The sequence below is a fragment of the Sceloporus occidentalis genome, unplaced genomic scaffold (assembly GCF_023333645.1).
Source record: "Sceloporus occidentalis isolate IW3139 unplaced genomic scaffold, rSceOcc1.0.p SCAF_64, whole genome shotgun sequence".
NCBI lineage: Eukaryota > Metazoa > Chordata > Lepidosauria > Squamata > Phrynosomatidae > Sceloporus > Sceloporus occidentalis.
In genome coordinates this window covers 5,412,178-5,427,968 of record NW_028317044.1, presented here as the reverse complement: position 1 = coordinate 5,427,968, position 15,791 = coordinate 5,412,178, and the positions used below count along the sequence as shown (strand labels likewise).

General features: G+C 44.8%; 1 protein-coding gene across 1 annotated transcript; it reads left to right on the top strand.

Annotated features, from left to right (window-relative positions):
• The first annotated feature begins 1,562 nt into the window (after positions 1-1,562).
• LOC149287153 (putative zinc finger protein 75C) lies at positions 1,563-15,204 on the top strand. The gene is made up of 5 exons (XM_089493519.1): positions 1,563-1,949; positions 5,091-5,250; positions 6,091-6,211; positions 9,843-9,986; positions 15,194-15,204. The coding sequence occupies exons 2-5, from the start codon at positions 5,176-5,178 to the stop codon at positions 15,202-15,204; spliced, it is 351 nt and encodes a 116-aa protein (XP_089349645.1). The 5' UTR covers positions 1,563-1,949; positions 5,091-5,175.
• Positions 15,205-15,791: the final 587 nt, after the last annotated feature.

Below are 15,791 nucleotides of genomic sequence, written 5' to 3'. Positions count from 1 at the left end.
AGTTTTCTTATCAATAGATTTTGAAGGAAGAAGGAAGGAGGCAGACCAGACCATCTCATCTTACCAAGAATGATACATACAAACAAACAAACAAATAACAACAAGAAGAATAAGGATTAGACAGAAAAACAAACTTCTTATATTTAAAAAAGCAAAAACATTTTTAACAGGATAAAAATTCAACTTCGGTCCTTTTGCAACTGACACAGTCTGTATCTGCACTACAGAAATAATTCAGTTTGAAACTGCTTTAACTCTCCTGGCTCCATCCTATGGAATCCTGGGATTTGTAGTTTGTTGTGGCATGAGAGCTCTCTGGCAGAGAAGGCTAAGCGTCCAAAGGTAAAATCCCAGGATTCCATAGCACTGAGTGGTTAAAGCGGTGTCAAAGTGCCTTATTTCTATAGTGCGGATGCAGCCTTCTTGGGAAAGGGGCTGATGCTGGGGAAAAGAGGAGGAATGCATTAGGAAAGGGGGACGGACGGAGGGCCACCTGCAGCTGGACTGGCCTCCCTGAGCGGTCACGACCTGAGCTGGTTGTGGACGATGGGCACTCTTAATATCAATATCTTTCACTATTGATTGTAATTAAGGAGGGGATCAGGTTCCTCCTTTCAGTAGCACCAGGAAAATGTTTAGGTGTTGTTAAGGTTTGGAAATCCTGTTTGGGGACTTTTGTGTCCTCACAGCCATCGGGTGCCATCAGGAAAACCTTCCTGTGTTGTTTAGGTTCAGAAATCCTGTTTGGGGTCCCTTCCGACTTTGGGGCCATTTTGTCCTCCATTTTGGGTTCCCTGAAGGCCTTAAACGGACAACTGCCAAGCACTGAGGCAGAGGCGGCCATTTTGTGTTCAGGCAGCCATTTTGTGTTCTGGCAGCCATTTTGTGCTTCTTGTGATTGTGGGGAATAAGGTTCCGGAACCTTCTCTGAGGCCTCAGTTGAACAGAGTTATCTCTTTCTCTCCTGAGGCTCCAGAGTGAGAATGAGGCCAGGCTCCTTGGGCCAAAAGGAAGAAAGTGTGTCCCTTTGTGCCTCTGGCCCTCCATTTTGGGGCGAAGGAAGGAAGGAGGGAAGGGAGAAAGGGAGGGAGGAAGGGAGGGAGGGAGGGAGGGAGGAAGGAAGGAAGGAAGGAATGAAGGAAGGGAGGGAGAAGGAAGGAAGGAAGGAAGGGAGGAAGGAAGGAAGGAAGGGAGGGAGGAAGGGAGGGAGGGAGGAAGGAAGGAAGGAAGGAAGGGAGGGAGGGAGGGAGGGAGGGAGAAGGAAGGAAGGAAGGGAGGGAGGAAGGAAGGAAGGAAGGAAGGAAGGGAGGGAGAAGGAAGGAAGGGGGGAAGGAAGGAAGGGAGGAAGGAAGGAAGGGAGGGAGGGAGGAAGGAAGGAAGGGAGGGAGGAAGGAAGGAAGGAAGGAAGGGAGGGAGAAGGGAGGAAGGAAGGAAGGAAGGAAGGAAAGAAGGGAGGGAGGGAGGGAGGAAGGAAGGGAGGGAGGAAGGAAGGAAGGAAGGAAGGAAGGAAGGAAGGAAGGAAGGAAGGGGCCTGTGGAAGGCTAGGCAGGGACTCAGGGCCAGTGGGGAGGCTGGGCTTTGGGGGATGGGAGAGAGAGGTGGGAAAGAGACCCTCCCTTTTTGCCCTAGCTGGGGAGGGTCCCACTGGTCCTTGCCTCCCTCTTTGGGAAAGGAGACCCCCTCAGCCCCCTGGACTCACTCCTGCCACTCATTCCTAGAATGGCTGGGACTCAGAGGGGTTCCTAGGCATTGCCACCTTCTGCTCTCCATGGCCATTGGCACTGACCTTTCCCCATTGCCTTTCCTCCCTCAGCCCTGTGGACCTCCTCCTCCTTCGCACTCAGAGCAACCCTTCTCTACGGTTGAGGAGACAGCCTCTGACCCAGGGAAGCTCCGGCAATAAAGGACTGCAGGAGAGGGCTGCAGGAATCAGGGTCTTTGCAGTGAAGGTAGGCCTTTATTCCTGGAGCTGAAAGAGGACCTTTGTTTAAATGTTTCAGTCCAGGATTGTGTGGAAGGGTTGCAGTTGAGAGAGTGAGCCATGCTTTGCAGGTATAAAGCCGCAAATGCAGTCTCTGGCAGCATTGTCCTCCCAGAAGGTGGAAGTTGGATTTCCAGACCCCAGACGCACAGTGCGCCAGTGAGTCCTTTGTGTGGGGACTGTGTGTGTCCGTGTTGTTTACTAGAGCTTTGTGAGATATTTGTTTCACTGGGTTTATAAAATGAATTTCCATAGGTCTTCACATCCCCAAAATTAGCATAGACCAGGATGCAGTCTTCCCTCATAAACCTATACAGAAGAAGCATAAATTAGATATCTTAAACAAAGGAGTTTTGAACCAGCAAACAAGCCAAGAAGATGGCTTGCCAATAAAATAAGAAAGTTGAAACAACGAAAGACGATTACGGAAATAAATAAAGATTCGACATTAACATCTGGCCAAAATAAAATTAAGAAGGTCTTCCAAAAATTCTATGCTAAATTATATAAAGGATCTCAAACGTCTAGAGCCAAAATGGAGGAGTTTTTGGGAAAAGCTAACTCAAAGCCACTTTCAGACCAACAAAGAACTATATTAAATGGACCGATGACAACAGCAGAAATCATGGAAGTAATAAGAAAAAGGGAAAAAAGGGAAAACACCAGGAATGATGGCTTCATCGCCAGTTATTATAAAGTATTTGAGGATCGACTGTTAACACCACTTAAATTAACGATAAATGCCATCAAAGGAAACCATTATCCTGAAACATGGAAACAAGCTAATATAACTTTGCGGTTAAAAGAAGATATAGATGCAACTGAAGTAGAGCTATAGGCTAATTTCCTTATGAAATATGGATTATAAATTATTTTCTATGATAGACTCAAAAAGGTTCTGTAAGACTGGATTCACAAGGACTAATCGGGATTTCTCCCCCACAGACAACTCAGTGATAACATACGAAACGTCTTAAATATAATTGAATATTTAGAAAGGCACAACGGAAAAATTTTTGCACTTTGTCGATTTAGAAAAGGCCTTCGATAACATAGGATGGGATATGTCATTTGCGACACTTGAAATAATAGAAATAGTAGCTTCTTATTTAAGATAGGGGCAATGTATAAAGATCAAAGAGCCAAACTGTTAACTATAAAAAGAAGAAGAAGAATTTAAGATTTCTAAAGGTACAAGGCAAGCTTTCCCACTATCACCCCTTTTGTTCATTCTGATCCTTGAAGTGTGAATAATAGGATAAGATTAGAAAATAAGATCAATAGAATAAAAATTAACATACATTGAGTTTAAAATGAGAGTCTTTGCAGACAACATTTTGTATTCCCTGGAGAACCCAGAAAAGAGCATAAGGGAATTGATGGATGTAATACTGGAATTGGAATATGTTTCGGGACTAAAAGTAAACAGAGACAAAACAACAACAAAAAATATGGAGGAAAGGAAGAACAAATCCTGGAAGAAATTAGTGGATTTAAAGTGGGAAAGAAAGTTAAGTATCTAGGAATAAATTTCACCAATAAAAACGCAGATCAGTTTCACAATAACTATGAGACAGTAAGGAAGGAAATCAGAAAAGACCTAGAAAAATGGGGGAAATTACACTTATCTCTATTGGGAAAAATATCAATGATCCAAATGAGTTTCCTTCCTGAAATACTGCTTCTGCTTCAAGCGATACCCATCATCCAGAATGAAAAACCATTGACTCTATGGCAAAAGGAATAAAAAAAGAGCCAGGATAAAAACAAAATTACTTTGTGATGACAAAAGTAGAGGAGGGCTGGGTTTACCAAACTGAAAACTTTATGATGCTGCTTGTTGTTTAGTTTGGATTAGAGAATGGTTTATGTTAGAGAATGAACAATTGTTATGTCTGGAGGGTGAACATTTAAGATTTGGGTGGAATGGATCCCGAATTTACGGCAAAGAGAAAGTTCATAAAGAAAGCACAAATCATTTCGTAAGAAAAGCTCTATTGAAGATCTGGGGGGAAAACAAGTGTAGAATATGTCCAAAAATACCTTCATGGTGTTCGTCACATGAGGCTCTTTTTGGGAGGAACAGTATCCAGAAAACTCAATGGTTAAGATACAAGGATGTACTGAAAGAATCGCAAGGAAAACTAGAGATCAAACTTAAAGAATCTGGCCTAGATTTTTCAATGGTGTCTTTATCGTCGAATGAGGGAGAGGTTTAAAATAGATGTGAAATGAGAAGGAATACAAAATGAAAAGTGGGAATTGTGGAAGCCATGCTCCATGTTCATTCCATGCCTGATGAGAGTGTTGGAGAAGCATGCAGCTGTGTTTCTCTAGCCAGAAGCAAAAGGAAGGCATTCTCCTCTGAGGGCCACTGGGGAGGTCAGGAGGTTTCAGCAGATGATGCGCTGATGTCACATCTAGCGACAGGGACATAGCCAGGGTCCTCTCCAATTCCCATCCCCTGACCCCCCTCCACTCTCACAAGGCATGGAGTGTCAGGACCATGGTGAACAGGTCTGAGGAAATGACAGGCATGTGGCCACTAGGTGGAGCTGTTGTGGAAGTCATTGACAGCTCTAGTGGCAGCATTTAAACAGTGCATCATTGGAATGTTGATGCAACTGTCAACTGTCATTCTCAACTGTCACTGAGGAAGAGTCAGACAGTGTGAGCCTCAGAGTGGGTTGTTACTGGTGTGGATGGTGGATGGTGTCGATGTATATAGTGTTTTACACAGTGGAACTTCTTATATGAATAAAAGCCTGATCTGAGAGAAGATTACAGTGTCTCTGCTCATTGAGAAAGCGACAGGTGTTTCTTCAGCTCACAAGCTACTGACTACAGTCAAGGTGGAGAAACTGGTGCCATATGTTATGTGCTGCGCAACATAGCAACGTCAAAAGCGTTTTACCATGGAGTATCTGTTGTGTAGGGGAGCTGCAGTGAATCTATGCTAGGTCCAGAGGGCTTTGTTTGGTGAAGAGGGAGGAAGGGGATACCCACCTCTGCATTGGCCCAAAGGCATATGTCACCTGCGTATCTCACTAGCAGCATGCTGTTCTCTGTGTCTTGACAAATCAAGCCTAACCCTAGTCTCTTTTCTCAGGAACTTCATCTCAGTCTCCTTCTACACAGCCTTGGGCCATATTTTGCTGAAAGAGACACAGGTGCAGGGCCACCAGGACAACCTAATGGCCAACACAGAGGCCAAGCAAAGGGAGTTGGGCTCCAAGAGAAAGAGGCTGTCGAAGTACAACAACTCTTTGGTGAGTTGACATCCTGACTATTAGTTTCCTTTGTGTCACTGCTGGGGCTGTTCATGAAAGTGAGCGGAGAACATATTGTTCCAATTTGGCAGAGAAAGTCCTGGTTAATCCTCTGTCACCCCACTTTTTCAGGGGCTTTCAAAAATGTCCCGGCTTCTCTCTCCTCCTCCCACTTTGCCCCTTCTCCTCAGCTGCCTTGGGTTGCTGCAAAGTGACTTCCAAGGAGTTTGCACCCCATCAACTCAAAAATGGGGACAGGAGAGGAGATAAGTTGCAAGGGTCTTCCCTTGCCAGGAGGCTGAAGCAAAAGCAAACTGCTGTGCCCTTCCTAGCTTGTGTGATCTTCCTCCTAAACAACCTTGGCCATCCTCACCACCTTCTGGTGTTGCTTGTCCACATGTGCCTTGCTTTTCCTGTCTGTGAAATGTTGGGGATATGGGAGACCATCTCTGGATCTAAATTGGGGGTGGCCCAGTGGCCTTCAAGTCCAGAATGCTCCCCAGAACTGTTTTTTAAAATGACATTTGCCTCTGAAATGTGGCAAGAAATGGCTAAATGCACCATAATTCTTTTGTGGCTAAATGTACTCTATGTGTTGGGATAGTCAGTATCCTAATCCATCCTCAATATCCCAGCCATGGCCTAAATTATATTGTTTATTACATTGTATGTTATATTGAAAGGATTCAAGACAAACTGATCTGAAAGGCAGTAGCTTTTTGCTTGCTAACAGAATTTAAAGTTTATTTCTGAAGTGATGAAATAACATTTGGGAAGCACCATGTGCTTTCCTCCCCTTTTCTTTGTCACTCTCTGGATGAGGGCTATTTTCTATTTCAGGTGACCTTTGCCGATGTGGCAGTATATTTCTCCAAGGATGAATGGAATCTGTTGACGGCGAAACAGAAACTTTTGTACAATTCTGTAATGATGGACAATTATGAAAATGTGGCTTCTGTAGGTAAGGAACCTGAATCCATGGCTCTTTCTATAAAGACTGAGGGCCCTTTCATTATTATCATGTTGCTATGGTTCCACTAGAATTATAGAGTCATAGAGTTGGAATAGACCACAAGGGCCATCCAGTTCAACCCCCTTCTGCCATGCAGGAATACACATTCAAATCACCCCCAAGAGATGGCCATCCAGTCTCTCTTTAAAGACCTCCAAAGAAGAGGACTCCACCAAACTCTAAGGGAGTATATTCCAATGTCAAAGTGCTCTTACTGTCACAAAGTTCCTCCTAATGTTTTGGTGGAACCTCTTTCAATGTGTCTGGCATCCATTGCGGTGTCTCCTTTTCTCGGTGTCAGCAAAAAGCAAGCCTGCTCCTTGCGCAACAGGACACCCTTTCAAATGTTTAAACATGGAGATCATATCCACTCTTTATCTTCTTTTCTCCAGGCTAAACATAACCAGCTCTCTAAGCTGCTCCTCATAGAGCTTGATGGTTTCCAGACCCTTCACCACTTTGGTTGCACTCCTTTGGACATGCTCCAATTTGTCAACATCCTTTTTGAATTGTGGGGCCCAGAACTGGACACAGGATTATTCCAAATGAGCCTTGACCAAAGCAGAATAGAGTGGCACTATTACTTCCCTTGTTCTAGAAACTATTCTTGTATTGATGCAGCCTAGAATCAAATTGGCCTTTTTAGCTGCCTCATCACACTGTTGGCCCATGTTCAACTTGCGGTCTACTAGGAGTCCTAGATCCCTTTCAAGCCTAGATTAATTGTGATAGCAACATCCTGTAGAATATTTGAATCTGTAGTTCAGTGAGGCACTATTTCTCTCCAGGTTCTAAGGATTCTAATAACCCCATCCTAAACTGCCAATTCTAGGATTTTATGGGAAGAAGCCATGGAGATTAATGCTTTTCTCACCCAAATGGTACTCAGCACATCCCTGAGTAAGTTTCCTACCTCTTTTGGCCCCTCTTCCATCCTTTTAAGGCTCTGGAGAGTCATCTTAGGGGAAAGCCCCCCTTGGGCCTGAAAAGGCTCAGAGAGGGCCCAACAGTGGCAAAATGGTCTCCACTTCCCCAAAGGGATATTTCGGGATGTTGAGGGGAAAAATATTATTTCATCTCCCCCCCCCCCCCCGCAATACACTGTGGGGTTGCCCCTGAGATCTCCTCCAACCCCATCAGTAGTCCATGCCTGTCTTATAGATGTTTTAAGGCTGTTTTAAGGCTGCTCCCTGGAATTTCACCCTCACCAAAATTGGAGTCCAGTTCCCAGCCCCCTTGCTCTGCCTTTGCCAATGAATTATTTGTATATTGATTATCCTGCCTTTCTCAACAAATGGGCCTAAAAGGGATGTCATACTGAGGAGGGAGCTGACTTGTTTTCAGCTGCTCCAGAGACTAGGTCCCAGAGCAGTGGATGCAAGCTACAGGAAAAGAGATTCCACCTCAACATTTGAAAGAACCTTCTGAGAGTAAGGGCTGTTCGACAGTGGAGCACACTCCTTCCTCGGAGTGTAGTGGAGCCTCCTTCCTTGAAGGTCTTTAAACAGACGCTGGATGGTCTGGGATGCTTCGATTGAGAGTTCCTGCATGGCAGGCGGTTGGACTGGATGGCCCTTGCGGTTTCTTCCAGCTCTATGACTCTATGATCCCTTTTATGCATCACACTCTGTGGGTTTGTGTCTGTAACAGAGAGACGGAGGGAAAGTGAAAAATAGAAAGGCAGGGAAGAGAGGCTGAAAATGAGATGCTGAAGCAGTGCAGATGGGCAAGAGGGAACGTTGGAGAGCGGAGGGAGAAAGGGAAGGGGATCTGGCAGATGGGAGCCAGGAGGGGAAGGCTGGAGCAAAGCCAGGATCTCCTAGCTCTGTGCGTAGAGGAAGGGACCTCTGGGAAGGGCCAGGAGAGGGGCCTTGGGGATTGGGAGGCAGCCACCAACCTGACAGATTTTAAGAACCGAACCTGTGAGAACCAGCTCAGGTCCTTGTTTTCGAACATATTAAGGCGTTCCATTTAGAAATTATGAGCAATGTCTATGAAGAGAGGAAAGGGCAACACAAAAATGCCTTTTTGTCTAATGTTTCTTTTCCAACCTGAGCTTGCTTAGCTCCATGGGTGATTCCAGAGGCCCTTTGTTACCCGAAATGCTGGAGGCTGGGGAGGACACTCCCAAGTGCTATGCTTTCAGGGGAATTTCATACTTAGCTCAAAGGAGAGATTGGGGCAACAGTGGCCTCGGGACTCATCCCATTCCTGATCTCCCCCCCCCCCCCCCCCCGGTGTTAGGTGAATTCCATCTATTCTCGAGCCCTATATAAATGAATGGGGCTCCGCACAGGTACCATTAACCCTTATGGGGCACATCGCCCCTTTTCCCAGTGTGGCTTTTAGTGTATGCTGAAATCCGCGTAAGGAGTGCCCGCGTATGACGCAGGTGCACTGTACACTTATGCACACACATATAGGTTTTCACACAAACACACAGGAACTAGGTAACAAAGGTGGGAGTGATGAATAGATGTTAGGCTTTGCTAATGGTAATACATAACCTAGACAGAACTTGATTCCAATTGCTGAGGGTCCACAATGGGGAGAGAAGTCAGTAACTCCCATGGCAAGTGGAGCTGGCGAGTGTAGTGAGGCGTTTAGCAATGTAAACCAACAGAGTGTCTGTCTGCAACTGGACTGCAATATTTATACTGAAATGGTTGCTAGTGGGCAGAACCCGAGTTTTCTATAAGGTTTAAATCGTTTTAGAAAGTTTCCTGGGTGGGGAAAATATGGTCCAAAATCAAATTCAATGCAATGGGTGCTTGGTGCAAATACCTCAGACATAAGGGATTAACACACCGGTCCTCAAGTCCTTGTTGGCTCTGAATTCCAGTCCCGTTCACAAGCCAATGTACAGCGCAATGTGAGCATGATGCTCCCAGATGCAGCTCAACAATAACACAGCACAGTATGGAAACAACGTTCCAGATACAGGTATTGGCAATGCACTGGCCACATTTCACACTTAAAAATAAGTCACAGACACAGTTGATTTCATCCGAATCTTTGGAGGTTCTCTATCTTGAGTTGCAATAAAATAAAAATATTTGCAAGCTCTCTTCACTGACTTCCATCATGTTCACCATCTCTTCTATACACAATTCCAATCCAATCCTATCCACAGCAATCCACATGTGTCCTGTATTGTGTATTGGTTGTGATCCATCTCCTGGTGCCACACAGCATGAAGCGTCCTCTGCAGTTGGCTTGCATCATGCCATGTGCTCAGACTCCGGACTCTCTGGCCGTCTCACAGGATATGATGCCACTTTTCAATCAAAATATTTTACACATGTTTAAAGGAATCTTTTTTCAACAGTCTGTATGACTATCTGCTTCAACTGATTACCTCAAGGTAGTTCCCCCACAATCTCTTCTTTGCCAGCTCCTGTGGATAAGGATATAATCGTTTCATGGATTTGGGGCATCTGCAACAGGGTCCTGCTCAGGTCACCCACCCCAACTTTATTAATATAATATCAAATAGGGAGGTGTGAACGTAGGGCTAAATCTTGGGCTAACACTTTCCTTTCTTAACTCTGATATTCAGTATTCTTTTCCTTCTTTACAGAAGAACTTGTCAGTCATGAGAGAGTCCACACATCAGAGAAGCCATACAACTGCCAGCATTGTGGGAAACATTTTGCATACAAGTCGATCCTTCTCATGCATCGGAGAGTCCACACCGGAGAGAAGCCATACAAATGCCAACACTGTGGGAAATGTTTTTGTTTGAAGTCAGTCCTAGTGGCACATCAGAGAGTCCACACAGGAGAGAAGCCATACAACTGCCAGCATTGTGGGAAATGTTTTTGTTTGAAGTCAGTCCTAGTGAGACATCAGAGAATCCACACCGGAGAGAAGCCATACAAATGCCAGCATTGTGGGAAATGTTTTTCTTGGCAGTCAAACCTACTGACACACCAGAGAATCCACACAGGAGAGAAGCCATACAAATGCGAGCATTGTGGAACATGTTTTTCTCGGCAGTCAAACCTACTGACACACCAGAGAGTCCACACAAGAGAGAAGCCATACAAATGCCAGCATTGTGGGAAATGTTTTTCTCAGCAGTCAAACCTACTGACACACAAAAGAATCCACACAGGAGAGAAGCCACACAAATGCCAGCAGTGTGGAACATGTTTTTCTTCAAAGAGAAACTTAGCAAGACACCAGAGAGTCCACACAAGAGAGAAGCCATACAAATGCCACCATTGTGGGAAATGTTTTTCTCAGCAGTCAAACCTACTGACACACCAGAGAATCCACACAGGAGAGAAGCCATACAAATGCGAGCATTGTGGAACATGTTTTTCTCGGCAGTCAAACCTACTGACACACCAGAGAGTCCACACAAGAGAGAAGCCATACAAATGCCAGCATTGTGGGAAATGTCTTTCTCAGCAGTCAAACCTACTGACACACAAAAGAATCCACACAGGAGAGAAGCCACACAAATGCCAGCAGTGTGGAACATGTTTTTCTTCAAAGAGAAACTTAGCAAGACACCAGAGAGTCCACACAAGAGAGAAGCCATACAAATGCCACCATTGTGGGAAATGTTTTTCTCAGCAGTCAAACCTATTGTCACACCAGCGAATCCACACAGGAGAGAAGCCATACAAATGCCAGCAGTGTGGAAAATGCTTTTCTCGGAGGTCAGGCCTATTCAGTCACCAGAGAGGCAGCACAGGAGAGAAGCCACACAAACCCAAGAAGTGAATGAACATTATTTTTGAAAAGGTGGAATACAAAAATATTTTTTCCATCCAGCGGTGCTAAAAAGCCCATATGAATTTATTTGCACAGTTTCTCTGTCCATATGTCTGTTTATGTTTTAAAGTTATGTTTAGTAAAGTTTAGGTTTTAATTGCTACTAGTATAGATAATTGCTTTGGGTTATAAATTTGGCGGGGGATTATGGGTCGTGGTTTAGGTTAGTTAGATGGGGGGCTGGGGTTTGTTGCGGCTGGCTAGAATAGCAATGATAGCATTCGGAATTTGTGGGATGTTGGCTGAAGAAAGTTGGGGACCTGTAGTAACAGAAAGGGATCCAGTTTCTTCGAATGTCTGGGGCAGGGAGAGATTGTGCGTGTGAGAGGGATGGCAAAGTGGGGGATAGATGGTGGGAATTGTAGGTGGGGGCTAGGTTTGGTAGAAGGTGGAGTTTTAGGTTTGGGGGTTTCAATATATTCTTTGGCTTGGGGAGGGCAGTTCTAGCTTAAACACTGAATTTCTGACTATGTGTTTTAATAAAGTTCTTTGCTATTTCAACAGACTGGACTCTTTGATGCGCAGAAGTTGTGAATTTGCACAAAACGGACCCTTTCTTCTCTCCTCATTCCTCAGCTCCATTCCCAGCCATAAGAACAGCAAAGGCAAACACACACACGAGATACGAGCCGACTTGGATGCCAGCATAATATAATAAGAAAAGATTTGTTTCTAGCCCGCTCTATGAAGGAGAATCTGTGCTGGTTTCAACAATAAAATACATCGAGGTTACAATAAAATCCAAAAGAAATCAATCCCCCCCGATCCCAGTACTAAAACTGGATTAAACAATGAGAGTATAAATGTTGGGAGAAAATGCAGAGGTGAACTCAGAGCAATCTTGGAAGCTTGTGAGTAGATAGACAAACTGGCAGACTGGAGCTTTGCCAGGAAACACAACTGCTAGATTAAAGCACCGTAGGCTGGCTTTTCTCCAAGAGGCACTGTTTATTTTTGGTTGCAAAAGATACACGAGAGCTAGAGCAACCCCATCCACCAATTACAAAACCCACACTGTACAATGATGATCTGAGCTTATATACACTTTTGCCATGTGGCAATCTAGCTCAACCCCTTCCTGTACAATTTCCTGTGTTACCTGGATTACTGTCCTTCATTCCAGATGTCACCGCATATTTACACAAGTGCTATGTGCTGCTCTCTGGCACACTCTGCCACAATCTTCGACAATCCCCTGCTGTCTGGAGCCACAGCTGCAACCAATTCCTGGTTAAGAGCAGCGAGTGTCCATTAGCTTCTCTGCCACATCTGAACATTTTCAATGCTGCTCCATACCTCAACAATAAAAACAGTAAAGACATTCCAGTGACTCTGTGAATAAGATCATACTGGATCATTGTGAATCTGTGAGTACTGAGGATGGGGACAAGCTCCTTGGAAGTGTGAAGAAGACAACTTGCCCTCTCAACCCTTGCCTTTCATGGCTGGTCATCCAAGGAGGAGATGCTTTGAGGACTCACCTGAGATATATCATAGATGCATCTCTTAGGGAGGGCTATTTTCCATCTTGCTTAAAAGAAGCAGTGATACGGCTGCTTCTGAAAAAGCCCTCCCCAGATCCCTTGGACATGAAGAATTACAGAGCGGTCTCCCGTCTTCCATTTCTCTTCAACTCCAAACAGTCTTGGATGAAACAGATTACCTAGATCCATTTCAACCTGGCTTCAGGATGGGATACAGAGTCAAGATTGCTATGGTTACCTTAGATGATCTCCGCTTGAGTATCGACAGGGGAAATGTGATCCTGTTGATGCTTTTGGGCCTCTCAGTGGCTTTTGATACTATTGACCATGGCATCCTTCTGGAACTCCTGAAGGAATTGGGGATCGGGGGCACTGCATTGCAATGCTTCCGCTCCTATTTCTCCAGCAGATTCCAGATGGAGATGCTTGGGGACAGTTGCTCCTCTATGAGGGATCTTAAATGCAGCGTTCTCCAGGGTGCCATCCTATCCCCAATGCTAGTCAACATCTACATCAAACCGCCAAGAGAGTTCATCCGGAGGCATGGGGCGGGTGCTATCTGTATGTTCATGACATCCAGAGATATCTCAGTGTCAAGTAAAGAAGGCATCTCCCTCTGAATGAATGTCACAAAAACCCACTGAGTGACCTTTGGCAAGTCACACTCTTTCAGAGGATGGCCATGGGAAACCCACTCTGAAGGAACCTGCCAAGAAAACCCCTTCAGAGACTCCCATAAGGTCACCATAAGACCTGAAACAACTGGAAGGCAGACACCAAGAACGACATTGGGAAATAAGGGCAAGCCTTGCCTTGGGAAAGTGCAATGACTGGGCTCCAGTCAATGGAGGTCTTCTTCAGGCAGTAAAGGGAGGTTTATGCAAATGCATTGTGACATGACTGCTACGGAAGGCTCTCTTGACCAATCAGAAAGCAAGATGACGGTTTTTCTGGAAGCTTCCGTGAGAAGGAGATATAAGGCCTGAGAGACCAAGAGACAGTTGGGGGAATTGTGTCGGTCGGAGATCGAGAGTTAAAGAGCGGATCTTGGAAGTTAGTCTCAGAATTGGAAGCTTAGGTTTATTTGTTTTTTTAATAGCTTGTATGAATTGAGCATTATATACTTTCAAATATTGTACCTGCAAGATTCTTAATATCTTGTATGACTTATATTTCAGTTATATTTTGTGGTTTATAATACATACCTCCTTAGAGTATCTACTACTCGACACTCCTTTTACACGTGTCTTGGCTCGGTTGATGCTTGGAAGATCAGTAAAGAAGTAGAAATAAGGTTCCTTAACCGGTCCCAGTGGAGGTTAAGGGAAACCCTTTGATAATTCACTGGGAGGTGGCAGCATGATTTAAGGAATTAAAGTGCCTTCTGGGCTAAGAGCCATAATGTCTAAATGTCTAATTAACAATTTGTAAGCCACTCTGATAGCCTTTTGGCTGAAGAGAGGGGTATAAAATATTATTATTATTATTATTATTATTATTACAGGGCCGCGGTTTGGCTGCTTGGACCACGGAGATCATCACAGTGAGTCAATTGGAAAAGCACATCTCACTCCAGAAAATAATGGTACTTGAGGAGTTTGCACTCTACGTTTTTCTGTAATAATAGCTACAAACCTGATAATAGCATATGGGACATTTAGATTTTTAAGAGCAACTGCTGCAGATTTAAATGCTGCTTTAAAACCTCTTTCCATCTGCCAGATTTGCGCTTGTTTTGGGGGGAAATGAGAAAGTGTTGGGAGGGAGGGACTGGCAACAGAATTAAGAGATGCATTGCAGGCTATGGGCAATTTGCGGCCAAGTAAGGTCCAAAACACACGGCAGCAATAGTCCAGCTTGAGTGCGCTTTAACTGCCCTGGCCCAGTGTTAGGGAATCCTGGGAATTGGAGTTTATTGTGGCACCTGAGCTCTCTGAAAGAGAAGGCTCAATGTTTCACAAAACTACATTTCCCAGAATTCCCTAGCACTGCTCCAGGGCAGTTAAAGTGGTCCCAGTCCTGCAGCTGGACTGGCCTCCCTGAGCGGTCAAGACCTGAGCTGGTTGTGGACGATGGGCACTCTTAATATTAATATCTCTCACTATTGATTGTAATTAAGGAGGGGATCAGGTTCCTCCTTTCAATAGCATCAGGAAAATGTTTAGGTGTTGTTAAGGTTTGGAAATCCTATTTGGGGACTTTTGTGTCCTCACAGCCATCGGGTGCCATCAGGAAAACCTTCCTGTGTTGTTTAGGTTCAGAAATCCTGTTTGGGGTCCCTTCCGACTTTGGGGCCATTTCGTCCTCCATTTTGGGTTCCCTGAAGGCCTCAAACTGCCATCTGCCAAGCACCGAGGCAGAGGCAGCCATTTTGTGTTCAGGCGGCCATTTTGTGTTCTGGCAGCCATTTTGTGCTGCTTGTGACTGTGGGGAATAAGGTTCCAGAACCTTCTCTGAGGCCTCAGTTGAACAGAGGCTTCTCTTTCTCTCCTGAGGCTCCAGAGAGAGAAGGAGGCCAGGCTCCTTGGGCCAAAAGGAAGGAAGTGTGTCTCTTTGTGTCTCTTTTCTGAGAGGGTTTTCTTACACAGCTCTGCTCCTTCTGGGGAACGTGGGTTTTAAAAGGGATCAGAAATTATCCCTTCTAAGATTGTCCCCCAAAAAGGCCAAAAGTAGCTCCTTTGGGAGGTTTTAAAAGTCTCCCCAGTTTTCTTATCAATAGATTTTCAAGGAAGAAGGAAGGAGGCAGACCAGACCATCTCATATTACCAAGAATGATACATACATACAAACAAACAAACAAATAACAACAAGAAGAATAAGGATTAGACAGAAAAACAAACTTCTTATATTTAAAAAAGCAAAAACATTTTTAACAGGATAAAAATTCAACTTGGGTCCTTTTACAACTGAAACAGTCTGTATCTGCACTACAGAAATAATTCAGTTCGAAACTGCTTTAACTCTCCTGGCTCCATCCTATGGAATCCTGGGATTTGTAGTTTGTTGTGGCATGAGAGCTCTATGGCAGAGAAGGCTAAGCGTCCAAAGGTAAAATCCCAGGATTCCATAGCACTGAGTGATTAAAACGGTGTCAAAGTGCCTTATTTCTATAGTGCGGATGCAGCCTTCTTGGGAAAGGGGCTGATGCTGGGGAAAAGAGGAGGAATGCATTAGGAAAGGGGGACGGACGGAGGGCCTCCTGCAGCTGGACTGGCCTCCCTGAGCGGTCAAGACCTGAGCTGGTTGTGGACGATGGGCAC

What these genes read in the sequence shown, in the direction of transcription:
- LOC149287153 (XM_089493519.1), top strand. Translation starts at nt 5,176, where the DNA reads ATGGCCAACACAGAGGCCAAGCAAAGGGAGTTGGGCTCCAAGAGAAAG. An exon ending in CGAAGTACAACAACTCTTTG is followed by an intron (nt 5,251 to 6,090) that starts GTGAGTTGACAT and finishes TTTCTATTTCAG; the next exon opens with GTGACCTTTGCCGATGTGGC. An exon ending in TGAAAATGTGGCTTCTGTAG is followed by an intron (nt 6,212 to 9,842) that starts GTAAGGAACCTG and finishes CCTTCTTTACAG; the next exon opens with AAGAACTTGTCAGTCATGAG.